Source organism: Eucalyptus grandis, chromosome 9, assembly GCF_016545825.1.
Source record: "Eucalyptus grandis isolate ANBG69807.140 chromosome 9, ASM1654582v1, whole genome shotgun sequence".
Classification (NCBI taxonomy): Eukaryota; Viridiplantae; Streptophyta; class Magnoliopsida; order Myrtales; family Myrtaceae; genus Eucalyptus; species Eucalyptus grandis.
The window spans coordinates 12400056-12427984 of record NC_052620.1 but is presented as its reverse complement, the minus strand read 5'-3'; the positions used below and the strand labels follow the sequence as shown (position 1 = coordinate 12427984).

Genomic DNA, 27929 nt, shown 5'->3' with positions numbered 1-27929 from the left:
CTTGGAGGAGAAGTCACAAATACGAGAGTTGTCGCTTCTTACCTTTTACCCAAAAAAAAAAAACGAGAGTTGTCGCTTCTCTCCGCAAGCAAAGAATGCCTTGGCCGCAAAGTCGCAAACACCAGGACCAAGCTTCCCCCGCTCACCCATTGCCATTGGTCAAACCAAAAGCAAGCAACCAAGAAGAAAATGCTCCCCCAACCATCTCCACCTTCTTCAACCACCCGATCGATCGAACCCCACTTCCTCCTCCTAGAATCCGATCTCCAAGCCCTAACCTCCGATTGGGCGGGCGAGCGACGATGGAGGAGGAGGAGGATCGCGATCGCGATCGCCACTCCATCTCGCGACTCGTCTCCCCCTTCGAGCTCATCCGCAACTGCGACCTCCCTCCCCCGCAGAAGCTCTTCCCCGGCATCGACGATCCGGCGGCGTTGCCGGCGCTCGTGGGGCTCGGGGACGAGAAGCGGCGCCTCCGATCTTACCCCGCGGCGGGCGGCGGCGGCGGCGGCGGGGAGGTGGAGCTGCTCAGGGCGCTGCGGCTGTCGCAGACGCGGGCGAGGGAGGCGGAGAAGCGGGGCGCGGCGGCGGCGGCCGAGCGGGACGCGGTCGCGCGGGCCTTGATCGGGGAGGCCGCGAGGTCGTCGGCGTACCGGCGGTGGGTGCGGGTGCTCGAGCTCGAGGTGGCGGCGCTGAAGTCGAAGACGAGACGGCGGCCGGACGGTGAGCTCCTCCGCCGCCGCCGCGAGAGGTGCGGCGGATCGGCGGAGGAGGGAGATTCCGACGAGGAGGAGGAGGAGGAGCGAGGCGCTTCCATGGCGTGGATGGTGGCTTTGGCCATTCCCCTGGGGATTGCTGGCATAGGATTCGCTTTGGCTTGTAGATATCTAATTTAAACATAATTATTTTCAAATTTTTACATGGAAACTCCAAGAGAAAATTACTACCTGCATTGCAATTTTTAAATTGGCAGTCCTCTATGAATGGCAATTTTTCAGTAAGTAATTTAGAATTTGATTGTTTTAATTTGAAAGTTTAGGATTTAATTGTATTTAGTGTAAAAAATCGAACATGATTATACCATGAAAAAATAAATAAAGCTTAGGGCTCGATTACATTTAGTACCTTTTGAGTGCTTTTTGGTTGAATAATTATAATTGTACTTAGAGAAATATATAGTTGCACCTCATGAAGGTCATTTATTAAGTGTAAATTAGTTAATAATTTGATTGCAATCAACAATATTCGAAAACCTCACGGTGCCCAATTAATTTCTAGATAAGTTTTGAAATGTATATACTTTTCACTTTTCACTTCGGATACAATATAAGTTTGCATTTCTCACTTGGTATGGTGTGATTTTGTATCGGAGTCTCGATTTGTTCAAGAGCTACCATTGGTATTGCAATTTGTTTCCTTTTCAACATGTCAAGTTACGGTTTTGGGTAGAGGTGGCAAAATGGGATTGTTGTGCGAAGTTTAATTGGGGTCGCTCCAATTTTATGAATAGTTTAAAATGAGTTTGAAGAAACAAAGATCAATTAAAAAGAATTCATGAATGGGCTTGACGTGGACCCATCTTTAACACAATTGCAATGAAAATGAAGTAAAACAAGTAAGATGGGGAACTCCGGGGCCCTTCATTATCGCAATTTTTTTTTCCTTACCGCAATTTTTATTTGAAACAGCATGTTGTTTTTCAAATTGAGTAAGGGTTATTAAAATTGTATCACTTAAAAAGAGGTTGATATGAGTTAAATGGGTCTATTTAAATTAGATCTATTTTCAATCCACGCAAACTACTCATTTAATTGGTTTAGTCATACTCAAGATCCACCTTTTTTACGGGAGTTGCAAGTGATTTTCTGGAGAGCAATATTTATGAGCGATGATTCCAAGAGGTTGTTCCGACTTGTGGTGTTGTTTATTCTACCATATGCAAACCCATGTGCCAGTGACATGAGCATTAACTTCTATCATTTTGACCAACACGTTTCTTGAGCTTTTCCAATGAAATTTAAGAAGAAATGCCATGGTCACTTGTTATAACGCCCTTCCCCAATGAGGATCAAGAAGTGGGGAAGAAGGAAGGAGGGAAGATTTGTAAAATTCCAAAGGGAGATTAGGAAAGAGAGAAGGTGAAGAGTTGGATAAGATCAATGTCAATTTCATATTCGGTAACTTGTGAGTTTTAATATGAATGAGAGAGAGACCCCGCCGACCGCCCCGGGAGGGGGATTGATTTCTATGGGCCTGGGCTTATTCCTTGGGCCTTGATCCGTTGAGAAACAATTAAAAGCCCATATTGGGAACCATGAAACACACACATAGACGTGCGCTCCACCAACATGTGCTCGTGATGAGACAATCCTGGCCTAACTGGGTTTCTAGAGTTGGAAGAAGTAAGCAAATCCAAGCCGTGCTTCTATAAATCTCTCTTTGCAATCTCTCTTTTCCCAGATTCTTTAATGTTCGCTCTTTACATTGCTAGTTTGCTTCGCGCATAGAAGCAGAATTTTTATCGGAGTTGGTTCCCCAAAATTAGCTCATTTTTCTTGAGGAAAAAAAATCAATTCATCCACCTCCGTGGTTTGCTTATTTGGGCCTAACACAGGTCACTAAGTGGCCCTATAGCCAAATACATTTGTAATCCAGAAGCAAGTCTAACACAGGTCGTCGGCGTACCGGCGGTGGGTTCGGGTGCTCAAGCTCGAAGTGGCGGTGCTGAAGTCGAAGACGAGACGGTGACCGGATGGGGAGCTTCTTTGCCGCCGCCGCGAGGGGTGCGGCGGATCGGCAGAGGAGGGAGATTCCGAGGAGGAGGAGGAGAAGCGAGGCACTTCCATGGCGTGGATGGTGGCTTTGGCCATCGCCCTAGTGATCGCTAGTATAGGACTGGTTTTGGCTTGTAGATATCTAATTTAAACATAATTATTTTAAAAAATTAAATATTATGTATTTTTACGTGGAAACAGGAGAGAAAATTACTACCTGCATTGCAATTTTTAAATTTGCAGTCCTCTATTCAGTTAATTAATTTAGAATTTGATTGTATTAATTTTTGAAAGTTTAGGGTTTGATTATATTTAGTGTAAAATTTCAACCTTGATTATACCACAAAAAAAAAAAAAAAGAGAAGAAGCTTAGGGCTCGATTACATTTCGTACCTTTTGAGTGCCTTTTTGGTTGAATAATTGTAATTGTAATTGTACTTAGAGAAATACATAGTTGCACCTCATGAAGGTCATTTACCAAGTGTAAATTAGTCAATGCTTTGATTGCAATCAATAACATTCGAAAATCTCAAGCCGCCCAACTGATTTCTAGGCAAGTTTTGAACTGTATATACTCTTTTCATTTTTCACTTCGAATATTATATGTAAGTTTTGCATTTCTCACTCAGTATAGTGTATTTTGTATTAGAGCCTCGGTTTGTTCAGGAACTATCGTTAGCATTGCAATTCGACTCCTTTTCGACTTACGGAGTTTCGATTTAGGTGGAGGTGGCAAAATGGGTTTGTCGTGCGGGTGTTTGAATGGGTTAAAATGAGTTTGAAGAAACAAAGACCAATAAAAAATATTTGTAATGGGTTTGACGCAGACCCATCTTTTAACACAATTATGATGAAAATGAAATAAAATAAGCAAGATGGGGACCTCCATTGCCTGTCATTATAGCAACCTTTTTTTTTTTTTTTATAGCTTTTTTGATTCAAATCCTTATAACAATTTTATATTCAGAACAATATACTATTTTTCAAATCGAGTATGGAAATGAAATAAAATAAGTTTGTTGTGTTTAACAAGATTCAATGTGGTAATTTAAAATATATATATATATATATATATATATATATATATATATGTATTGAAAACAAAGCAAATGTCTTTTGTAATTTAGAAATGGAAAAAGAATATGAATCAATTAAGATGAATTAAAAATAGGAGAAGGGAGAAACGAGTTATTGCCGCAGCAGCCACCACAGGGAAATTAGGAAAGAGAGAAGGTGAAGAGTGGGATAAGGTCAATGTCAATTTCATACTTGGTAACTTGTGAGTTCAACATAAGAGAGAGAGAGAGAAAAGAGAGAGAGAGAGAGAGAGAGAGAGGGATTTCGATGGGCCTGGGCTTATTCCTTGGGCCTTGGTCCGTTGAGAAATAATAAAAAGCCCACATTGGGAATCAGGGGACACACAGAGACGTGCACACTTCACCGACGTCTGCGCGTGGATGTGAGAATCCGGCCTAATTGGGCTGCTAGAGTTGGAAGAAAGCAAATCCAAGCCGTGCATCTATAAATCTCCCTCGCAGTTTCTCTTTTTTCTGAACTCTTTCATGTTCGCGGTTTACATTGCGAGTTCGCTTTTATTATTGGGGTTGATTCGACAAAATTACCTTATATTTTCTTTTAAGAAACCAGTTCATACACCTTCGTGGTTTGCTTATTTAGGCCTAAAACAGGTCACTTTAGCAGCCCTAGAGTCAGATGCATTTGTACTATTGGGGCAAATATGATATATAGGCTCCAGCTTCAGAGGGAGTATGTGAGATATTTCTTGTATATTTGTAAGGTATTCGCTTTGATGGCATTCTTGCAATATTACCGTGCTCTTTTAATCTAAGTGGAAAAGATTAATGAGTATCTATGTGCGATTTCTCTCCGTCTCTTTGTATTTGTACTCATGTGTCAATTCATTTCACCATATAAAATTATGGTATATCATATCATGTTGAATTCGGATTTTATCTCGTATTGTATTATTGTCGTAGAAATTGGTCATGTTCAGCATTACCAACCCTACCTCAGGCTCCCCTTAATTTGTGTAATTGAACTCCCTAGTAATTTCAACAACCCCCCAAAATAAAATAAAATCCCTAGCCACAACTTTGTAGTGTTTAACAAAACCCTATCTGGTAATTTAAAAAAATATATATATACATACGTATGGAAAACAAAACAAAATATTTTTCATGATCTAAAGATAGAAATTGCAAAAGAAAGAAAACTAAGGAGAAAGGAGGAAACAAGCTCGTCATGGTGATGCCCCTCACTTACCAACAAGGAGGTCACCAACTTCCTTGACCTTCCGGCACTGGGCAGGCGTTAGCCCCCATACATGGTCTTATGACTTTGTGGAGACCTGTGTTTTTGACTTGGTTTAACAATAGCTACCCACTATTCGAGAGATCCTTTACCTAAACCCATACGTGTTTCCGTAGGTCTAACTGCACCCTTATGCTCAATGCGTTGCTCGGACATAGCTCATAGCGAACGATTTATCGCACGTTCGGAAGCTCCGAGGAATCGGGCACCGGCTCGATTCTTCCTTTAGCCGGCCGAGAAAGCGATTAAGAAAGCTAACAATTCTATCCGAATCTTCGATCTGTAAGATTTTATAAGATCACTAGCAATTGTTCTAAAAAACTTAAGTTGTTAATAGATGAAAGCTAGTCTTTTTATCTAATATTAAATATGAATATATTTAATTAAAGATATGGTGAGTGCTTCCATAATCCTTTGTCAGAGGAGAGGAGTTCGAATCCCGCTGGCCGCACGGGATCTTAAGTGCGATGTCGAGGTGGTGGGTCCTCCGCTAGCGTCGCCCTAAGGTTTACCCCCTGTTATCCCGAGCATGTCGAGTTGTCCGTGTTGATACGGTACGCGGGTTCACTAAGCATAAAAAATATATAATTTAATTAAAGAGGTAAACAGGGTATAAAAAAATTTAAATTCAAGGTTTTCATTTTTTATATTATGTAAAATTTTAATCGTTTGAAAAACTCAAATCGTCACATAAAGTCGTAATTAAACATTTAATTATTCTAATGCAATCTCCAACCAGATCTAAGGGAGGGCCTCGTTCCTCGCCCCTTGCGTAAATCGACAAAAAGGTGAAAAGCGCATGGAAACAACGCATGGCGTGGCGAGGCCCGAGGATGTCGACCGAGGTCGGGAAGGGGAACCGACTCCCCACGAAACCTTCCGCCCCCGCGTATGGATCTCCGAGGATGTCGTACGGCCAGCCGACCGCCGCACGTGTGAACGGGTAGAAAAAGATCGCACGCGCGTCCGAGGGCGCCAATGATCGCGACTGGACGGCGATGGGTACACGCAATCAGGTCCCCACGTGCGGTCGCCCCCTTCCACGTGGCTCGAGACCGGGGGCACCGTGACGTCACCGCCCCCGCCCCACGTGCGCCAGCCATGTACAGAAAAAAAAAAGAAAAAAGAAAATGATTTTTTTTTTTTTTTAAATGATTGAAAGATGATAGAAGAGCCTCCCTCGGTCTTGACCTTTGATTGCGACGACTGGCCCGCCAGCCACGTAACATCCTACGACTTCCGCACGCCCGGGGTGGGCCCCGCCCCGGTTCGTACTTGCCCGCGTCAGAGCCGTCAATCAATCCGAAGTCCCGCGGCGGAATGCTGTGCCACGTGGAAATCGTTTTTGATTTTTGGACGTGCCCTGCGGAAAATTTCCTTTGGTCGGAAATTCCGTGAAGGCACGCCGTCCTTCGTGTTTGCCAATTTCTCCTCGTACGATACGATTATTATATGCGACCGGGTCGTTAGAAATCGAAAATGATTGACAGGTGTCCATGAAGCGGACGAAAGGAAAAACAACACAAACGATATCGACATTCATCTACTTAAAATTTGTTCGATTTCTGAATTTCACCATCCATAAATATTTAATTTTTTTTGGTAACTCGAAAATCGTCATACAACTAATGACGTAAATTTGAGGCACTAGCGTGGAGATTCACTTCCCATGACACCCCAGTTAAGTCGTGCAACGTAACGATGAGGAGAATCAAACTCTTGTTGTCGTGTGGCCAACGTGCGCCCTAACCAACTTGTCCATCACAAGACGGGTATAAATATTTAATTTGATCAATGCATTATATGAAAAATACAATGTTGTCCTTAAATATGCACAAAAAAATATAATGATTATATTGAATAAATTATAAATTCATAAATAATATTATATATTAAGTTAAAATTCAAAGGCTAGATTGAACAAATCAAAAAGCAAGTGATGACAATGCATATTGAGTTTGACCATTTGTGACATTTTTCCTAAATTAAATTACACGATAAATTCCCATTAGATTTTGGTTTGCTAAGTTAACCAAATCATAACAAAACAATTCGTTGATCGACTTCATATATATATATATATATATATATATATATATATATATATATATATTTCTACATACTATTTTTAATATTATTAACATAACTCCATTTTTTTTTTCCACTCGTGGGATCGGTCTCGTAACACGTCACTAACCACCCAACGTTTGGTTGTCATGCATTGAACTTTAAGAGAAGTTGATGATGTTCCTCATCATTAGTTAATGTTAGGTTGTACTTATGTACCCGTGAGGTGCAATGATCACATAAGAAAATGGGCAGAGGGCGTGGAGAGCATAGGGTCGTACCTAAGCGCAACTTATATTTCGGCTCACCCCCCTATTCCTCCCGTTCGTAATTCCACCTTATCATGGTTGAAATTTTTATGGCACAATTAAATTTTGTTTTACCACGCTTTGAACTCAATCAACATCACATCATGACGTGGTGAAACAATTTGGCAACCACTAATCCACCAAAATGAATCATTTCGCGATCCAATATAGCTTTACATATAAAGATATTTCTCACGAAAAATATCCAAACTAGTATAATTGTAACAAATTTAACAATTGTAACAAATTTACTCAAAATTAATTTTTTGACTATTAAAAATTTCAAATTGATATAACTGTAACAAATTTATCTTAAATTAATTTTTTAATAATTAAATTCCTCTAAACTAATGTATTTATGATAAATTTAATTTATATTAATTTCAATTAAATTAAAATTATATCACAAAAAATCACAAATTAATTCTCAAACTGTTATGCCTGTCAATTATCTTGTGTGATCTAACATAATAATTTACCGGTATAATTAAAGAAAATTAATAAAAGGTCAATTGGTCTTAGATGTTCAATTTGGGGTTGGTGGTCACAAATGTGTTAATTTGAAGTTTTTCATAATGTTAACCCTATAATTTATCGCCTCGTTTTTTGCGAATAAAATTTTTTTTTTTTTTTTTTTTTGGCTAAATTAATCGCTGGCACACCAAGCGATTGCCTCCAATCGCATCCGATTACTCCTCCCCGTGACCGTACGGTTTGGGGATGACTTAACGGCAAAAGTGTTGACGTAACACCACCCGATATTTTTTTTCCGCGCTTATGAAAAGACGAGACTGCCCTCCGAGAACCTTCGAGGAAGCCGCCAAGCCGAGCCGAGCCAAGCCCATCCCCGCCCATATATAAACCGAGCCCCCGCGGTCGGTCTCCCTTCATTCCCTGCGCACGAGTCGTAACCAGAATCAGAACCGGAGGAGAACTCGTGCCGAAGCAGAACGAACATGGGCGGCTCGGACGCAGGCTCGGAGTGCGCGCGTCATCCGAACCAGGAGAAGCTCCCCGGCGTGTGCTCGTCGTGCCTCCGGGAGCGGCTGTCCCAGCTCTTCGCCGCCTCCGAGACGACGGCGACCGGCGTCGGCGCCTCCTTCTCCTCGGCGACCTTCCACGCCTCGGCCGCCTCCCTCGACTACTCCTCCTCCTCCTCCTCGCGGCGCTTCTCCTCCGCGTCCTCCTCCTTCTACCACTCGCCCCCGCGGCACAACCACCGCGGCGGCGGCGGAGGGGGCGCCGACACCGCAGGAACGCGTCGGACGCGATCGGGTCCGTGTTCCTCGCGGTGAGCGTCGGCGGGGGCGGGGGCGGGGGCGGGGGCGGGGGGATCGGGATCGGGATCGGGATCGGGAGCGCGACCGCGACCGCGGCGGCGACTGGGGGCTGAGGAAGAGCAGATCGATCGCGGTGGTGCCGGAGAAGAAGAGTGGGTTCTGGCGGAGGCTGCTGCTCCTGAAGGGAGGAGGGCGGAGCCGGAAGGAGGAAGGGTCGGTTTTCCTCCGCCGCCCGCGGCCGCCGCCGAAGGAGGTCTTTTAAGCATGTAATAAATGGGAAGAAGCTGTCGATCGCCGATCGATCGTATGAATAGTTGGTTCTTTTTTTTTTTTTTTTTTTTTTTTTTTGGGGGGGCCTAGATTCGAATTTTACACGTGGTAGCATACGGACAGCTGCATCGTTGGTACTTCTAATACAATTTTTAAGGTATTTTTCTCTGTATTATCCGTGCGTGCCTTTTGTCTCAAAGGTGAGAGACCGGATCAAGCTTCTCCGCGAGCAACTCGGGCTCCTCTCGACGATCATTCGATTTTTCTTTTTCTTTTTTTGCTTTCTTTTGATCATTTGATATTAGACTCGCCAAATTACGAGCCAGGCTTGAGCTCATGTCTTTTGTCGGGGTCAAACTCGGGCTCTGATTGAGTTTTTATTTACATTTTCCTTTTCAGAATGATTCATAATATTGAACAAAAACATATGCTGATAGAATTACTTATCTAACTCTTGCGTAATTTGATAGTGGAGATGTCCAAGTTCACGAAGAAGCTCTATCGCCATCGAGTTAATCTTGAACCCAAGTTTTTTTAGTACTTATCAAGGTCAGGTTGAGTTTCGAATCTCAATTGAGCAAGTCTAGTCGAGTTGAGTTGTGTTCAAATCCGACATTGTATTGACCCGGCTCGACCGGGCTACTTGACTAGAAGGAAACAAAAATTGGAGCTGATTTAAGCAAAATTTCTTTCCGTGGACTTAAGGGGAGCTTGATGTTCCGGAGTGGCGTGCAAGTTTGAAATTTGGGGCAAAAAAGTTCGAAACTTGACAAATCAAGGGTCCTTGTTTTTGACTCTCTCAAGAGAGGGACAAAGAAGGGGTAGGGCTTAGGCATCCTCATCTCAATCTTGAATCTGACATAAAATCTTAGTTAAATTTTCGGAATCTCGACTTTCCTCAACTTATAATATATATTCTTTTCTTAAACTTTACCTAATAATATATGTCCTTTTCTTGAACTTTCAACTCAACTTTCATAAAATGCATAGTTAACACCGTAATAAACACGTCATTTCGATCTAAAAAAGCACTTTTTCTATCTAAAAAGCACTTACGTGAAGAAAAAGCTCCATTTTATTGATGACGACGTAAGAAATGGATTTTCTGTCAATCACAAATCACAATGCACCTTTTCTCTAGTGGCGTATGCAATCAGTGCATTAAAAATGACAATCTTTCTTTATTACATACCATTAATGTGTTCGGACTTCCACGAAGAAACTTATTAACAAGACCTTTGAAAATATCAATTCCGAGATTGGAGAGTTAAACATGTTGCACAAATTGTCAAACAAAATTCTAACGAGAACATCGATTAGGCGAAGAGGAAGCAAATACAGAAGGCTGTCGTACAATTTGATATCACAATGGACTTCCAAAGACCATGTCTGATCATCTTCTCATTTCTTCCATTTGCTACATACACCCCGATGCTTGCTCTCGCGCCTTCCGGCATCCAACTTTTCTGTGGACAATAACTATATTTTCAAACAAATATGACAGAAGAACCTAACGAACCTATACCAGAGGAATTTGATTGTCCGAGAAATTAGTGAGACGGGCATGCGCTCTTCCCAATTCCTGTACATCTAGGGATTTAATCCCCAGAGAAAACATGGTATTCTCGGTAAATCTACATTAGAAAAAAAGATCTGTGTATTATCTACCGGGCCGTGAAATGCTGATTTCCGACCCATCTTCATCCTCGTCGCTTTGGTTCCCATGCTCCAAGGATGGACGCTTCAGTCTCTGGAATATCTCATCAAGAGACTCGTGTGAAGAATCGCGTGCCAACGTGCTGCTTTCCTGAGCCTCACGCAATGGGATAAATCTTCTTGCTCCCATATTCGCCTTGAAACTCTGGAAACCCGTCTTCATAGACTGCCATTTCGCTGCTATTCCGGAAGATGGCTCGCCAGATGAGATACCGGACTGAGACTTACCATCACCAAGTAAGGATACTTTAGCAGAGGTGATGTCCTTTTCTGGAGGATTTGCTTTGGATTGTTGTCTGCTCTGTTCTCTTATCGCAGCGTACTTGTTGCTCATGGCTTCTCTGCTTGTTCCGTATCTGTGACCATCTTCTCTTGCAGACCTGGACAAACTTTCCTTGGCAGTTTCATGAATTGAACTTGCTGACTTCATCTCAACAGCAATTGTGTCCTGAAATGTTTCGTCGTTCAAAAAGACTCATTAAAGTAGTAGTTGTTGATGGAAATCTTTGACAATTTTTCAGTAACCAATTGAGGAGAAATGTTTCTAATGGACAGCCTCCTAAGATTCTCCCGAGCCCCTTCACGACAGCATAAACGTTTTGTTTTGTTTTTATTTTTTTTTGGGGAACCGCAGTCTGTGGATGAGTTTTCCATATTCAACTTTGTACATTTGACTCCATTTTTTTTTTTTTAATAAAGAAAAAGCTCAGAGAAGGTAGGGGAAGAATAAAGGAGAGAATGCTTCTGCTTTCTGAAGTAAAAAAAAAAAAAAAAAAAAATTAACGTACTTTGCTATAGCTAGCAGACTCAACATCTGTGCCATTAAAAGTCCTTGCCAGCGGGATAACATGCTCACCAACTTTCCGACCTTCTTCTAGCCAAGCTCGTTCTACAAGTTAAGAGAAAAACGGACATATTTACAGGTATTAGTTTGACACACAAGCAAAAGATAGCGACATTTAAGTCCAAACAACTTCTATACAGGAAACAGAGATTTATCAAGAACTTCTATGTAATGGATTTTTTTTTTTTGGCTATCGTTTGAGGAGCATAGGCTGATGGCCCTCAGTATAGTATCTCTCTGATTAATTACTATTCAGCATATGCTTACCTCTTTGAAGGATGATCAGTCCTGATGGGTCGAACCCATCTGTATCATCTGCCTCTGTTTGAAACCTAAATCTCTTCCAGCTGCCAAAGAAATTAATCATTCGGTCGAAGAAGTTGCTTGCCACCAGGATTGTATAAATGACCATAAAAAGAGGATATATTCTGTTAAATCCTTTCCCAACCGGTGGCAAAGCTTCATCAATGTCGCCCATCCGCTGCAATTAGATATAGAAACATCAATTCCAAAAGTCAATTGGAGGATTGTCTACTATATGCCTGCACAGGATGTTATAGCATGCATTGAATGGCTACGCAATACATCAACAACTACCATCAAGACCAAGCCTTAAACTTTTTCACTCAAAAATCCAAGCCATCCAGCATCTTTCAAGGTCTTTCTCTCGGAGTAACCAGCGTTGCACCAATTAGATCACCTCAACAGAGCAAAAGGATGTCCTCTTTTCACATGTCAAACCACCTTAAGTGAACCGTCATTTCATCTTCACGCCAACCACTCCAACTTTTACTTCAACACAATCTTTTTCGCTCCTACCTTTTCTTGAGCAAACCACATACTGACCAAAATATAGGTATGCTCATTTAGCAGAGCCTAGACAAGTAAACTCTACCAAAAACCCCTTCTTCTCAGGAAACATTGCCACCACTTTTGTATCCTTAATTTATAATACAGAGGGGAAAAGTTGTCTCTATTAGCACAGCAAATGGCCAACACTCCAGAACAAAAGCATCAGAACAACGTCAAATCAGATGAATATCATATCCATGTCAAATTCCAAAGGCAACAACATGATCAGTACCATTTCATGCAAAAAGCAATAAACAACTTGGAAAAGATACAAAAAGGTTTACATTACAAGGATAATTCACTCGAAAAGCGGTAAAGGCATGCACTAATTTGGAGGGTCATAGAACGACACTGAGACTAATAATATGGTCGCAGGTCAAATCATTTCAACAGACCAAATGGGCCATCTGTTTAGTAGATGGAGCGGTGAGATAGTACTGTAGCTAGGTCTCATTACTCAACAAAAGCAGTCAGCAACCACATATTGAGTCTTAAAACTAAACACACCACAGCACAACTGAATTCAAGTTCTCCACTAAGAGACGCTCGTAAATGCCAGCATGCAGAATGTTAAAATGGAGATCACCTGCTCAAAGACTGTCTTGGCCTTGAGTTGAATAAGATTGAGAAAGTTGTATGAAATTGGAGGCGCATATCGAGCCACCATCCTGTGCAACATCAAAGCATATCTGAATCAACTTTTACTTCTATAAGGAAGAAATGAACTAAAAAATTCACTCATGACACAGAATAGCAGTTTAAGACTTACGAGCATATCATAAGCAAGTTAACTGAACTCGTCTGCCTTGGTGTTAATGAGTAGAACATCAGCATTCCAATTTTGAGCAACGAATAATATGTGCAAATGCACATATACATCAGAGGAATAAAAGCAACAACCTAAGAAAGGGGGTTAACAAACATTATCAGTCAACTCAGTACTGGTCAGCAGCAATATACAACAGCCATAATTAAAATGAAGTGTCCAACAACCCTACCAAATCTACATATTATGTAAATTAGAAAATGGAGCATCGGTTTCGGGAAAAGATCCTATTCCAAACCTTTCCACATTTATTTAACCACTTCTTTCCAAAATAAATGCTAAAAATGGACCAAACTTAAGTCAGCCTTTTCTTTTAACCTTCCATGAAAGACTAGCTGACACTGTGAAAGTGCTAGCGCAGTCCTCATCTGTCAATGGGAAAACTCCCTCAACTTTCCATGCCATGAATGATGCAGCTCCGAATTGAATCTTAATGAATTTGTGAGAAGTCATACAGTGCTCGTCATGGAAATGTAAAGGATATTGGGGCAATAAAGATGGTCTTTCTAAAATTGACCGATGTAATGTATGAACAATGAAGTATTACTATGAGCAAGCCACCTGCATGAAGGATGCAAAGCAGCCTTGTAAGTTATGACTAGGAAGAATTCAGACCAGAAGGAGTAGCTCCAATGGTAGCTTGAGTAAGAAATTCAGCTATGGATAAGTCCTTGTAGGGAAATGGAGGGGTCAAAAAGCCTCTCCTATGAATTCTCTTACAGCCACTGTAGTCAGGTCTCTAGAAATTGGACCAGAAGATAAATGGGCATTGATTCAGCAGTCATAGAGGCAATGGAGGACTGGAGGAAAGCGCAAGAGAAATAGAAAATTTGATTATGGCTCAGTGATTCCCCTACACCGACTTTAGAAAGGATACATGAGAAGGAATTTAATTAACTCATCAAAATAACTGCAGCATGGAAATATTTCAGACAGTTTCATTGGCTTGATCAACTATAGATAGAAAATTGACTACTTAAAGGGCATTAAAGGAGAAACAGATATATAACCCTTTAATTGATCTTAAGACTTATTCCTTAGAGCACTACTACTACAAATATTATCCAGTTTCCAACTTGTGCCTTCAAATAAACAACCCAGGCAATTGCATGATGACCATGCCACAGCATCATTTTTCAAAAGGACCATCTACATTGAGCCGTGATGATCTTCATGTAGCAAAGGGGAAGAGAGAACTCTATTATGAGTCCCAATGCAGGAAGAACATGATTTTGTGATGCGACGAGTAAGGAGTGTTACTAAAGGGTCAATTACAGAAATCCTAATTACAGTTTCAGGACATTTAATTATCACTCCAGCCATTCCACTAAGCCATTCATGCTGTAAGGTTTAACCACACTAAAGAACAGCTATTATTTCAATCAGTATACCAGAGAATGCCATGCATAATGCACTGAGTTGATCCATTTTGCATAGATTTGCTGCCTATATGGGAATCAACTGTCATTAACAATTTTTGTCATGTTAACCCAGAGCATGGGTAGGCTCAGAGGCCAAGTTTAATACTTTAGATGATAGGTGGTGACAAATGGTCCTCGCACCTATTTACAGGTCAGCTTTGTCTAATGAAATTATGACAAATTAATGCGTCTGAAAGTGGAAAACCTACTATCTTACTAAAATTTCAGATGGCACATAAGTTCTGATACAGGTAGCCCACTAGCACACTATAAGAAACATAGGGTTTGTCCAATAAAACTGAAAATACGAGTATTGCAGATTTCGGCATTGACTTCTAAGTGTTAGTAACTTTAAGTGCTTAAATAGCTAAAAGTTGAAACTGAATGTTATTGGTTTTTAACTAGGCACAAAACTGCAGGTATATTTGGAAGGTTTTAGCAATTACTTGATAACAGTTTACATGGTATTAAATTTTTTGGATTGAATGAATTAACCCCTTCCATTGGGTCCTCTTTAATAACTCAATTAAGTGTTTTGACAGACTTAGTTCAATAAAAGTTTCACTACATGTGACAAATGAAGAAAGATTCGCTTAATTTTTACATCATAACTCTCCTAACAAAACTATGATCTCATAACAGCAGAGGACTTAAACCAGGAGGTGACCTACCTACAGCAAGAGGCAGAAAACCGCAGTTCCTTCACCAATTGGTACGAGAGTTAAGGAATTACTTAATTCATTCAGTGTTAAAACATTGCCTGAAGATTAGAATTCTGCCAGTCATGTTGAAATTTAGCAATTGAATTTTCTGTACTTATTCTCATGTTTTATAAGAGTCGCATATTCTAGTTTTCAGTGTTTAATTAGATTTTAAAACAGGTCCTATATATAAGCTTTGGTAGTGAGAAGCCTGCAAATGGGACAGTGATTTAAAGGAAATACTTTTTGATAAGAGATCGATTAAGTCGAGAAAATAATCCACCTGCACAAGCAACTCTTGCTTCCCAACAGAATTTATAAGGATTGAGAAGAGAGAGAGATCAACATTCCTAGGAAGCAAAGTTGCCTCTGCTAAAAGAATTGCAGCTGACATGATCCCAAGCAAGATGGCAAAGACTTTCTCAAGCTGCTTTCTCAAAATGCAACGCCAGATAAATGCTGCAAAATATCAAAATAAGCAAAATGAATTATAAAATAAGTCAAACTTATTGTTAAGAAAGGAAATAATTGAATGAGTTCATGTACTTGTTTCCCCCAACTGAAGGGATGCATCACCTGATCCCCATGGCAAAGTAAACTAACATGATAAACCCAGCGTGTAACTTAGATTGACATTGCATTTCATAAAAATTTGACCGAAAACAAGTGCCCCCTTAAGTTTAGGCACATGAACAACTACACGCACAGAAATCAAACATATGCCAACAGTGCTCAAGCTCTTATAAGTAAATTTATTCCACGATACGTCCCCTACCAAAACACGATCTCAATACTCTACTGCTAACCATCAGAAACAATAAAAAGGCTCCAAGTGGTAAAGCCCAAAAATAATGGAAATTCCTTCTATGATGCCAGATACAGCTGATTTTTCATATTTAGCTTACTGGCACACAAGAGGTCAAATATTAAATGTGCTTCATGTAAACATATATAATATATACTATACCGACCGAAAGGTTGAATTAAGAACTCAGTCTACAATTACTTTCAGCAAAAATAAATTCAAAAGTTCTGTTTTGTTTTAGTCCAAGTTCTGAGATTGACAATATTCAAGCATAAAAAAACTAACATCTTCTAATGTCTTAACAAGACTAAACAATTAATCTGAGAATTCGACTCCAATGGATTAGAAGAAGAGAAGTAAAATTACCCATAGTATCCAAGAATGCCCCCAATTTTCCAGTTCGTGCAGGTCTGAGGCTTGAGATGAACTTCCTGAGTTACACAAAGCAGATAAACGTGAGCAAATGGAACTTTCCATAGTCCTCTGAATTTGCCCCACATGAGTAGATATTTGGATTTAAACTAACAATTCTAGAAATTCACTTCTTCATCTCTGCAAATTTAACACGCACCTTACGAGCACAAGTAGTTTTTAATGATTTACATCTTTAAAGAAGAATTATGCCACCAGAGAGAGAGAGAGAGAGAGAAAATGGAAATCCCATCTTATTTAGCTACTTTCTATACAAAAGGAAAAGCATTGATCTAATTCAAAAGGAGAAAAAAGTAAAGCTGGAAAATTACCATCCAGTGGCATCTCGGCGTTCATAGTTTTTTATCACATCTTCTAGTTCAAGCGCCTCCAAGACATAAGTCAAATATTCACTGCAACATTAAAAGTGACAAAGTACTAGCATCAGATACAGTGATGAGATTTCATGACACACCGTTCAGCAGAAGCCTAGAGGAACTCAAAAGTGATCCCCATTTACCAATTTGGATGTGCAAAGTAGCAGACAAAATCATTCAGAGTATATCCAACATGTCAAACACTGAAAAGTATCAAAGCAACCCAATCATAAAGGCATTCGTTAGCTTTACAACTCAGGGTAAAATACAGGTTTGACAATCATTCCAAGCTGGTGGAAGAACTCGTTCCTGGATAATCCCCTTATCTGACTTTCTTTTTACTTATCCCAAATTATCCAAATTCTTCTCTTCTTCATTGAGTCAGACGATTTTAGGAGAGTTGAATTATTGTGCTGGTAATTTCAGCTTCTCCAAACAGATATTCTACAAATCATAAAACCTCAAGGATGACAATATCTACACCACATGGAGGAGGTTGGAATTTGCGTTAATGGTGACTGTCAAAATTATGTCAACCTACTTGACGTGGTTTATAAATGAGTCAAAATTATGTCAACCTACTTGACATGGTTTATAAATGAGTTCCTTTTGACTTGAAACATCAACATGTAACTCATAATTACCCTATCTGACCTACTTAACTAAATAGGCTATGGCAACTTGATTGATGACTTGTGGCCTATTTAATTTAGTCGAGTTAATTTTTTTGATGATTGCTATTTACAAGTACAAACGTTGGACGTTGGTCCACCTTAGCTGGATGAGATAGCACTACACCCTATGGCAAGGTCGCCAATAGATCTTTGATTTGTTCGTTTGAAGTTCATAAACCACCTGCTGATCTTGTCAGGAACCAGTTTCTTTTCTAGAAGTCTAGGCTCATTTGACATGGCTATAGCCCATTCCCTAAAGCAATGATTTATGACTTCTGAATTTGCCTACGACTGTTATTATGTGCCATGCTTGGAAGTTGACTTGCAAGCACGTCAACATCGCATAGGAAATAACCATTTAAAGGAACAAAACATATTTTGATTTATTCTAAAGTCGAATGGAAAGCTAATAGCGATAGTTTTGATCAGACAAGAAATACTTGGTTACAAAAGCAGGGAAGAATAAAGAAGACCCCAAGCACCAAAAGCTGCGAAAATACTCCAAAAATAGAAAACGTAAATTACATGCTCCTGGTTACCTTTTATAGCGATAATACTCCTCTCGAGCTCCCCTCAGATGACGCCTAAGGGTTGCCATTGACTTCTCATCTGTATCATAGTCCATATCATTTTCTCCTAATCTTCCACCCTGTGGTTTAAATGATGGGTCTTCTCTAAACTGCATAAGAGAAACAAAAATCAAATTGCTCAAAAACAAGGCTGCATTAGGTAGTGGTCCTAGAACATCTGATTTTTGGGAAAGTTACCATTTGATTTAGCATATCATCAATAACATTCATGTAAGGCCTCAAAGGATCACGTTTTGACATCTGATTGGAAGTAGCTTGAGCTACCTATAAAACAACATATATATATATCAATAAACTAGAGGATTCGCAATATATATACTCTATCAACTAAGAACATGCTGCAGGCAATTAGTTTCCCGGAAAAATCATCAGGGTTGCTCACAGCTGATACAGTCATCACATCAAAAGACTTTCCTTTCTTATCAACCGATTCTTCTATTTAAATATCTTGTAAAAAATTTAGTGAATAAATGGCTAGATTAATGACCTAGCTTTGCCACATCTCCTTCCACCCTCCCAATGAGATGAACTGAAGTTACTTTAAAAAAAAAAAAAAAAAAAAAAAATAGTGCAGCTTTGCAAGACTTCAAAGAAGAAGGATCTGATGGTTGATATGAAGATCCTAATTAAACAACCACTGGAGAGAATTCAAAGTGGCCGAATCGGTTGATGTTGGCTGCAAAAACCAGTTAATCAAACTAAAGTTGGTTCTACCCATAAAAGCCACTGCAAAGGGAGGCATATCTGTCTGAACCGGTACCAGACACCCCGTGCTTAATTCGGTTGGTGGATTTGTATGAAGAAGCTGAAGAGAGAGTAGGTAAAAGATGAAAATGCTCTTGATTTAACCACAAGAAGAATGTCGATGGTACAAGATCAAAAAATGCATGCTTCACTAGCAGCCTATAACATTCTTGAAAACACTACGTGACCCAACTACTAGAGCCAAAATTAGAAAAAGAAAGAATAAAAAATAAAAGTGACCAAAAAAAAAAAAATCCTTAACAGAACAAAATTGATATGAAGCAATGAGTTCAAAAGTAAATCATTCACCAACAGAAAATATTGACAATGTAGAAGAATTCCATTAATGGCCTCTGAGACTAGAAAATAGAAAGCACTCACTACTATGGCATTAGAGAGTTCTTGGTGAGCATCATCAAGTTTAACAGCCATTTTAGCTACTTTATGAGAGAGAACTTTTTGGCGGGTGGTCCAGTCTGCATTTCTCCAAATACTTTTGGGTATTTCACTTAAGCCGAAACCAAGAAGAAAAGCCCCTGTCACAAGCCCAAAAGTGTTTGAACAGGCCATTGCTAAACCAAGGATATTACCCCTCCTGTCATAAAATTAAACAGGACATAAGAACGTAAATTTGCTGAAATTATCACAACTATACATCAGGGACACACTTAAAGATGGAAAAAACAAAGAGAAGCATCAACAAACTGCTATAGCAAGACTAAATCACAAAAAAGGAACAGTCATACTACGCAAAAAATATAAAACACTCGGTTCCAGCACAAGATTGAATTTTTTCACCTGCAACTAAATATAAACTCCCAATATATATTCCAGTCATATTGCTCAAGCACTTCAGCAATTCCAAGCAATCACTAAATACCTATGACTACTTTACTCACTTCTGCAGGCCATGCACCTACCTTACATTAACTAATGAAGCAATCACAAATACCTACAACCGATTTCAATCACTTAAAAAGGCATTCTCTATAAGTTATTCCTGACTATCACGAGGGATAAACATTCTCTATAGTACAATGGCTAGAGCGAATCGAATTAAATGGACATCATTCACACCTAATGGGTATTGCTTGAAAGGAACAAACTTACCAATGCTTTTCGATCATGATGAGAAGAATAAGGCCAATCAGGCCAATGGACCCAACAATTAGGTAAAAGACTAAGTTCATGTGTATGCTAGTCTTAAATCTTTCCTTCACAGTAAAATCTCCAGCATCTTCAAACCCCTGAATTAGAGGAGCTACAGCCCTGCATAGAAAAAAAATGATACTGGTTTTAAATTCAACATTAAGGTAACAAGCATCTATATCTCTACAAAAATGATGCCAGTCTGCATTGGAGCTTTTGTTGGTGCTTCTGATATGCTTAGATGAAGCCAGAGACTACAAAGCTATGAACAAGGGGACACTAGAAGAAGAAAGCCGATCCAGTGCACGAGATTAATGGAAGCTGAATAATAAAACTTTCCCAGGACCAAGGTCTACCAGAATGTTTTAGAGCTAATAATCCTAAAAATGAAACTATATCCAACCAGGCTATCAGTTTCTAATCAACTGAGAGCCAACTGAATTAACACATGCAAAATCACAGCAATAAACACTCAAGAAGTAGAACTTGAATCCCTGCATCAAATAAAACTATGGGTAGATAAGAAAATCATAAGCAAAATTCAAACTCACATACAATTCAGTTCAGTCAAAATAAAAGGGGAAAAGGCGAAAGTGAAGTTTTCCAATCTCATCTCAAAGTATGTACAACATTTCCTAAAACCAGATCAACTAAGGGGCATCATTGTTCATGCAGCTGAAATGTTTCTCCAGTAATTCAAGGCATGGGTTTCGCAGACGCAAAATGCCAAGCAATCCTAAGGAAGATTTCCAAATTTGAAAACACAGACACAGTTGACTTTGAGGATGCAGCAAATCAGGAATTGATCATAAAACTTAGAAGTCCAAAATTTTAGACTACCGACACTTTTTCAGGGAGATTCTTGAAATGGATGGCAAAATTTATTAGCGCAAACATAAATTTTTTCCATTCTGATAAGTTACATCGACATACCAAGTCAGTAAAAATGTACTCCAGTATGACCAGCTCCAGAAGAATGAAATGCCCCCACCGCCGAGATGCATCGTCTGAATGGGCAAGAACAATACTTGCATTTCAGGGATACAAGTCAATGTCAATCAAAATACCATGTTTACGAATTATTGTAGATGGAACTGTGATATGTACATCCGACCTACCATCATTCTAGTAGCTAATACAAAAGCATAAAAACAAGATTCCCTCAAACAGAAAGGATCCTTTCATAATCTGCTTGATAATCAACACACGATACCTACAGCTTTGAAACATCTCAACTGAAGTGAACTAGAGGCCTGATCAGTCACAAGCGACTGAAAATCCATACCAGGCATTCATGGAAACACACTCTTCCCTCAGACCCAGAATATTCGGCAGCCATATTGCAATGAGGAAGCAAAATAATGAGATTAAAAGGTACATATCGATGTTTGTATGAAATGATATAGATCCAAAGTAATAACACCAAATGAATTCAGTATGGAGCATACTTGCAAGATTATGAAAAACAGGAGGAATGAGACTCTAGATTGAAGTAGAGATAAAGTTCTAATCATCAAAAGCACTAGTTGCATGATCATGCACTGCATGGGCTTATATTCGGAAACTTTCTATATTCATCATTCTCATACATGACTAGGAGAATTAAACAATCTATATGATCAGTAATATCTTAATCTAAGATGCAGCCTAAAGATTAGAAGTATATGAATAAATCAATATACTTTATGGTTGGCTGTGGATGTCTGTTAAATGACCCGTTTACTATCCTAATCAATTTAAAGATGCTAAACTTCATAACATTTGCAGTCAATTTCTATCGAATTTGGCCCAAAATATCATCATTGGGGGAAGCAAATCATCTTTCGAAATTGCTAGACTTCATTGTTGATAATTTTTTCTATAACATAAGTTAATTCTCTCATTAATGAACCTATCAGCCAGTGGACAAATTAACAGTATATAGCATTGAATGGTTGCTTTGCTTCTTTCTCTATTAGAAAACCCAAACATGCACTTGAGTGATATCAGCATGTGACATTGTTAGACCCTCCACGTCTACTTAAGCTAAAAATTAGGTAAGAGAACTCCCAGGGGCCCATGTCTCTCTTAACTAAATAATGGGTACAAAAACTCCCCAGGTTGGGATAATGCACCACAAGTGTGCCGATGAGGCAACCTTAGTCCCCTTCTTTGTGGAGGTACATTTTGATTTAGCTAAAAAGAGATCACTACCTTAAGGTGGGATTATGCCAGTATAAGGATCAACCTGAAGTCGAGCCAATTTCACTTCTCATCCAATCACTATTTATCTATACATTTTTTGATAGTCCCTTTCAATCATAAACAGAGGGGCAAAACACACTTTACGGTTCCACACGAAGTTGTATCCACAAAGGAAAATTGGGCCAGGGAGATGGCTAAATAGTTTAAATAGCCTGGTAAATGACAGAAATAGCGTACTAGATTTCCACAGAAAAGCAATTCACAAGAAGCCTAAGAAACTTGTCAACTCCCATGAGATAAACATATGAGATATTCTTTTAACCTGCTAAAACCACAAAAGTACAATACTGGGGATTAATGCATCAACATCAAAATACAGTCAAATAGGAAACTTCAAAATCAAAGTCCCACCAATTACAATGCATACATTGCCTCACAGGCTAAAACTTACACCAATGATTACACAGTGGCACAACTAGGCTAAACTATATTCCCTCATAGTATGTGTGGCATAAAAAAAAAACAAAAAAAAGAGAGAGACCTTGAAAGCTGCTTTCAGGAGATAGAACACACATTCTAGTTGATGTGCTCTTTCTAGAGAATTAAGACCATGCCAATTCTACTCTGCTACTTCATCCATGGATGACGTATGAGGGTACACAACCGTCAGCGTCTGGGATTTCTTTTGGTGTGAACAAAAGTGATAAAAAGGAGCTTTAAGAAAAACTACCAAACAAGGAACTAAAATTTAATTAGAGGCCCTAGATTTCCTGGTGTTACTAAGAAGAAACATACTCGAGCATTCTCAGGGAACAGAAGAGAGAGACTTTAAAGGAGTTGAATGAGATTTATACTGCTCAACTTGATTCTTCGTCATTGACTTTTCATTTCAACATCAGGCAAAAGTTGTTTAAAGGAGTGGAATGAGATATAATGCAGATTAAGAATTTCATTTCAACATCATAGATGACTTGCGACATCACAAATAATCTCCCAAGTGACAGTATTTGATTTTTGGTATAGGGACACAACCAGAAAAGGGTAACTCTCATCTATTTTAAGTAATTGTTTGCATCGCACCAGTGGATCATACTGATGCAATGAGTATCCCCACCTAGGATCAGCTCTCCATTTTCTATCCAAAACCACATTTAGTCTAACAGCAAGGCTAGAATGTGAGAGATCAAAGAAGAAAGTGGTGTAATCAAATGGCACTGCCAAGGAGACAGATATTTTGAAGAAATTGTTCTTCAGAACAATCATTATTTTGATGAAACAAATAGTTCCACATAAAAAAAAAAGGGTGGTAGGGACAATTGGGGTTTTCTACCTTTGGACTTGGCTGATTTTTGAGATTGAGGCAGGATTGATGAAGTTCGGTTGGTTTGGCTGCTAGCAGCAATCATCCTTCATGTCGATGGCATGGAAAATTATGTAGATGTGAACTAACCATATGCTACTAAATGTTACACGACAGCCACCTCAGCAATTAGCAAGTATTTGTAGATTTGTTACGAGGCAAGTGGGTAGCTGCATGATTTGAAAGGACCGAGGTCATCTGTGATTTCATCAAAAGATTCAAACCCAGCAATATGTCGCTTTTGTAACATAGCAGAAATCTAAGCAAATTAAACCTACAATTCACCCCCCCTGATAGAGCCTAAGGATAAAGCATTGGTCTAGAGCGGACCATCCTTCTTAAGGATTAAGGTTTCTCTTCCTTAGCAGCTCATAACAGGTTTCTATGAGCAGCTATCCAGATGAAAAAGGCATCCTAAGTTGAGATTGGCAACTTGAATACCAATATTAAAGGACAGAGATCCAGGATCTAATGCCCTGGCCTACAAGATTTTATCAAATGAAAGAATCGCTACAGGCAATTTAACTGTAATAACTCAATAAAGTCAGCAAATCAATGGATAAGGGATAGATCCTCCAGTTTCAGATTAAGAGGTAACACAATACAAAGCCGGAACCATAACAAATGTAATGATACTCCATAATTGACAGTTCAAAGTACTTAATTAACCATTCAAACATGGGCGAGCATTTGCACCAAACCCAAAACGTATCTCTAATCTGAACAAGAACGCAATAAACAATAATACGTCAGATAAGAACGAATGGAGCCCGGAATATGCACAGAATCGCAGGACCAGCTGGAAAAAAAAAAAAAAAACCTAGTTTCTACCACAGCTGAGGCCTTGCTTTTGCGTGATTCTACTCTCGCCTTCCTCAAATTTCACGAGCGCATCAACAAAATCGGCGCACATATCACACCTAACGCGGTTCACGCGGCATTCATCAATCAACCGACTACAGAAAAACCGGTTGAAATCAGGAACAATCTCGCCTGATTCGGAGCTACGGCGAGCAGGAATCAAAGCACGGGACATGCACGCGCGCGCGAGAGAGAAGGAAGAGATGTATACGATCGGATCGCAGGAGCGTAATCCGTGAGGGCGCGTACCGTCCAGATGTCGGCGGGGACGAGGATGATGATGGAGAGAGAGCAGAACCAGGCGTAGCCGACGGTGAAGAGGACGTAGCGGGGCACCTCCGGGCCGGCGAAGTACCGCAGCGTGAACACCACCATGCCCACCGTCAGGGGCAGCGAGATCAGGTAAAACACCCACATCCTCTCCCTCTCCCGCTCTCTCCCGCTCTCTCCCTCTACTGCGACTGATGCGGCGCGGATACGGCGCCGATGGAGCTATCCCCGGCGGCGGCGGCAGAGGAGGCGGAGGAGGAGGAGGAGCGCCGGTCGATCGCCGCCGTCGCGATGTGCGCGGATGCGGAAGAGCCTTCGAGAGCAAGACGAAGCGGGAGGAGACGATGGAGAGGAAGGGAGAGAGAGAGAGAACGGAAGTCAGGGGAGGTGGGCCCCGCTTTCCTGACCAGAAATTGGGATCCAACACTCCCGCGGGCGGATTACCGTTTCCTACTCCATTTCTTCACGTTTGGGTCATCTTTTGGCACTTTTAATAATTTACTAAATTAATGCGTTAAATCGAACCATACAGAATTTGGTTTGGAGGAGCGCCACGTAAGCAGTCCACCCTCTTTTCTCTATTTTATTCGAGGAGATTCCAAATAAAGGCCTTGGAGCTTATGTCTAATAAAAGGTTTGGAATTATCATGTCGGTCTCCAATAAGGGAATAAAAGGTTTGGAATCATCATGTCGGTCTCTGATAAGAGTATGAAGAGACCATGACAATTTGAAATAAGAGTCTTACCTCATTGGTCGGTGAGATGTTCTAGTCGATCAAGGGCATTTTTCAACCAAAGACAATATTAATTTTAAATTGTTTTTTTTTTTTTTTTTTTTCTTTTGGACGATAGCCAGTGTAGGTAACAGTGATGCTTGTTAGCCGTTGGCAAGGCCTCCCAAATGGCCAGCAAGCCCTCATCGGTCATTGGCGAGGATGGCCTCACCAAGGTCGTCCCTTGCTGGTTGTTGGCAAGGTGACCTTCACCTATTGGGCATCGTCGACGGCCGGCCATCATTTGAGATTGGCTATCGAGGAAAAAGAAAGAAAAAACCAGAAAAAAGAAAAGAGAAATACATAAAAAAAATTAAAAGAAAAGGTAAATGATGAAATTGTCCTTGACTAGCCGAAAAGTCAATGATGAAACTGCCCTTAACTAGCCAAAAGTCAAACATTTCTTTGAAATTAGTATAGCCATTTCGTGCTCAACACAATGTCAACTTCAAATGCTTATTTTAAATAATGAGTGCATTTTAGACTTTTATTTAAAATTTTCCTTTTATTCAATTATATTTAGATATATAATGGTAAAAAAGATTGGTCAGATTTGCAAATGTGATCTCTCTCTCTCTCTCTGCAAGATATGTCCACCTAATTAGCCGTGGGAGGACAAATTATTAAGGCTACATTGGAAAAGCTTCTGCGGAAATATCTAAAATCGATTTTGGTCTTGAGTATGACCTTAAACTACTTCTTTTGAGGAATGTAAATAACTTAGAGGGTATTCTCTCCTCTTGAGGGAGACAAATATTCGGGGAATTAGGAGCTAAGGCATGCAGGCATCAATACATTGAAATAAGGAAGCAATTGTCACAACTTGATGAAGTAACATGTTCTAGAGGTTTTCTAAACAAAGGTCAAGACCCATTCATAAACAAGCAACCCTCAACCTTTTTTGAAGTCCTATTATTTTCCCGAGTGTTCTAGAATACTCTTGGGAGTGAATGATATAGTAATTGTATACGGATGTAATTAATGCGGATAGTTGGTAGTTGAGGAGATATAATCTCCACTTTGCTAAATCAATAAGAGATTTATGGATACGGTTTGCCTTGTATATATATGAAAGCATTCTCCCTCTCATTATATTGTCTTATTCACAAGTAAAACACAAATCCAGAGTTTCTCTCTCTAAGATCGTTGTGAGTTGAGTGGTGTAGAGCTGATTTGGGAAGAAATTCTTAAGGCTACCCAAGTTAGGAAAAACTAGATTGATCGATCTATGACAGGTGGTATCAAAGCAAGTTTGTTTCAAGGCACAATGGTTGATTCACTCTCTAATGTTGTGATCATCCAAGGTGAGGATCGTGAGGATCGTGAAAGAGCTACCAAGAAGGGTGGTGCCAAGGCAAAGAGGGGCCGTGGTTACTAAGTTTGAGGGATCCAATGGGTGACTTGGAGAGTTGAATGACAAACATGGAGCTCATTGTCGCCAAAGTCTAAGGATCAGTTGAGGATTTGACCTAAACCATCGAAGGAGTGGAAGTCGGAAGGGAGGAGCTCATGGTCGAGGTACAAGAGCTCAAGATCGGCAAGTGAGAGCTTCATGGGGAGGTGCTGGGGACCTTGACCCAAGAACAACAACAAGACGATGCCTTCAAGGCCACGATGATGGCCATGCGCGCGGAAATAACCGAGTTTAAGGGGAAGCTCGCAGAGGTCAAAGTGACACACATGAACGGGTGATCATTGTGCAAGCAAATCCATGAGTGGATACGTTGAAGCCAAAGGAGTTCAAGGGCTCGCAGGTGACCAAGGATATGGACAACTTCCAATGGTACATGAAGCAGTACTTTTAAGCCACGGGAATAAACAACGACGCATCTTGGGTAAAAATTGCAGCTTTGTACTTAGTCGATAATGCATTGTTGTGGTGGCGTCGCAAGTTGGATGACAGGAGTGGAGAACCTATTAACATGTGAACTATGTTCGTCGAGGAATTTTGACGAAACTATTATCCTATTTATGCGGAGGAAGATGGTTGTGATGAGCTCAAGTGCCTTGAGCAAAAGGGAGGAGTTCATGAGTATGTGAAGCGATTTTTGGAGTTGCTACTCCAAATCCCTTCTATGAATGATACGAATGCATATCACCAATTCATGAGTGCCCTCAAATCGTAGGTCTAGTAAGAACTCAAACGGTGCAATGCGAATGATCTCACAACGTCCATAATCATGGTCAAGACCCTTGTGGAATACAAGTCACCTTTCACGAGTAAGTTGGATAGTTGTCCGAGAGGACAAGGTCAATGGCGGGGAGATTGTGGCACATTTAATCACCCGAATGGAGGCAAATCGTCATCAGCCCTCTTAAAGCTCAACCGAGTGGAGCGGCG

General features: G+C 40.2%; 2 protein-coding genes across 2 annotated transcripts; one reads left to right on the top strand and one right to left on the bottom strand.

Annotated features, from left to right (window-relative positions):
- Nucleotides 1–302: 302 nt before the first annotated feature.
- On the top strand, nt 303–896 carry LOC120288395. The gene has a single exon (XM_039302349.1). The coding sequence runs from the start codon at nt 303–305 to the stop codon at nt 894–896; it is 594 nt and encodes a 197-aa protein (XP_039158283.1).
- Nucleotides 897–10187: 9291 nt separating this feature from the next.
- LOC104418320 (LMBR1 domain-containing protein 2 homolog A) lies at nt 10188–25263 on the bottom strand. Its single transcript, XM_010029629.3, has 14 exons — nt 24795–25263; nt 21074–21147; nt 20102–20260; nt 19373–19586; nt 18425–18511; nt 18197–18336; nt 16939–17019; nt 16562–16626; nt 15674–15849; nt 13212–13342; nt 13029–13110; nt 11858–12071; nt 11535–11635; nt 10188–11194 (listed from the first exon to the last, which is right to left on the bottom strand). The coding sequence occupies exons 1-14, from the start codon at nt 24960–24962 to the stop codon at nt 10691–10693; spliced, it is 2196 nt and encodes a 731-aa protein (XP_010027931.2). The 5' UTR covers nt 24963–25263; the 3' UTR covers nt 10188–10690.
- Between the last annotated feature and the right edge of the window lie 2666 nt (nt 25264–27929).

What these genes read in the sequence shown, in the direction of transcription:
- LOC120288395 (XM_039302349.1), top strand. Translation starts at nt 303, where the DNA reads ATGGAGGAGGAGGAGGATCGCGATCGCGATCGCCACTCCATCTCGCGA.
- LOC104418320 (XM_010029629.3), bottom strand. Translation starts at nt 24,962, where the DNA reads ATGTGGGTGTTTTACCTGATCTCGCTGCCCCTGACGGTGGGCATGGTG. An exon ending in ATGATATGCTAAATCAAATG is followed by an intron (nt 18,337 to 18,424) that starts GTAACTTTCCCA and finishes TCTCTTATGCAG; the next exon opens with TTTAGAGAAGACCCATCATT. An exon ending in ACTGATCATCCTTCAAAGAG is followed by an intron (nt 11,636 to 11,857) that starts GTAAGCATATGC and finishes CTTAACTTGTAG; the next exon opens with AACGAGCTTGGCTAGAAGAA.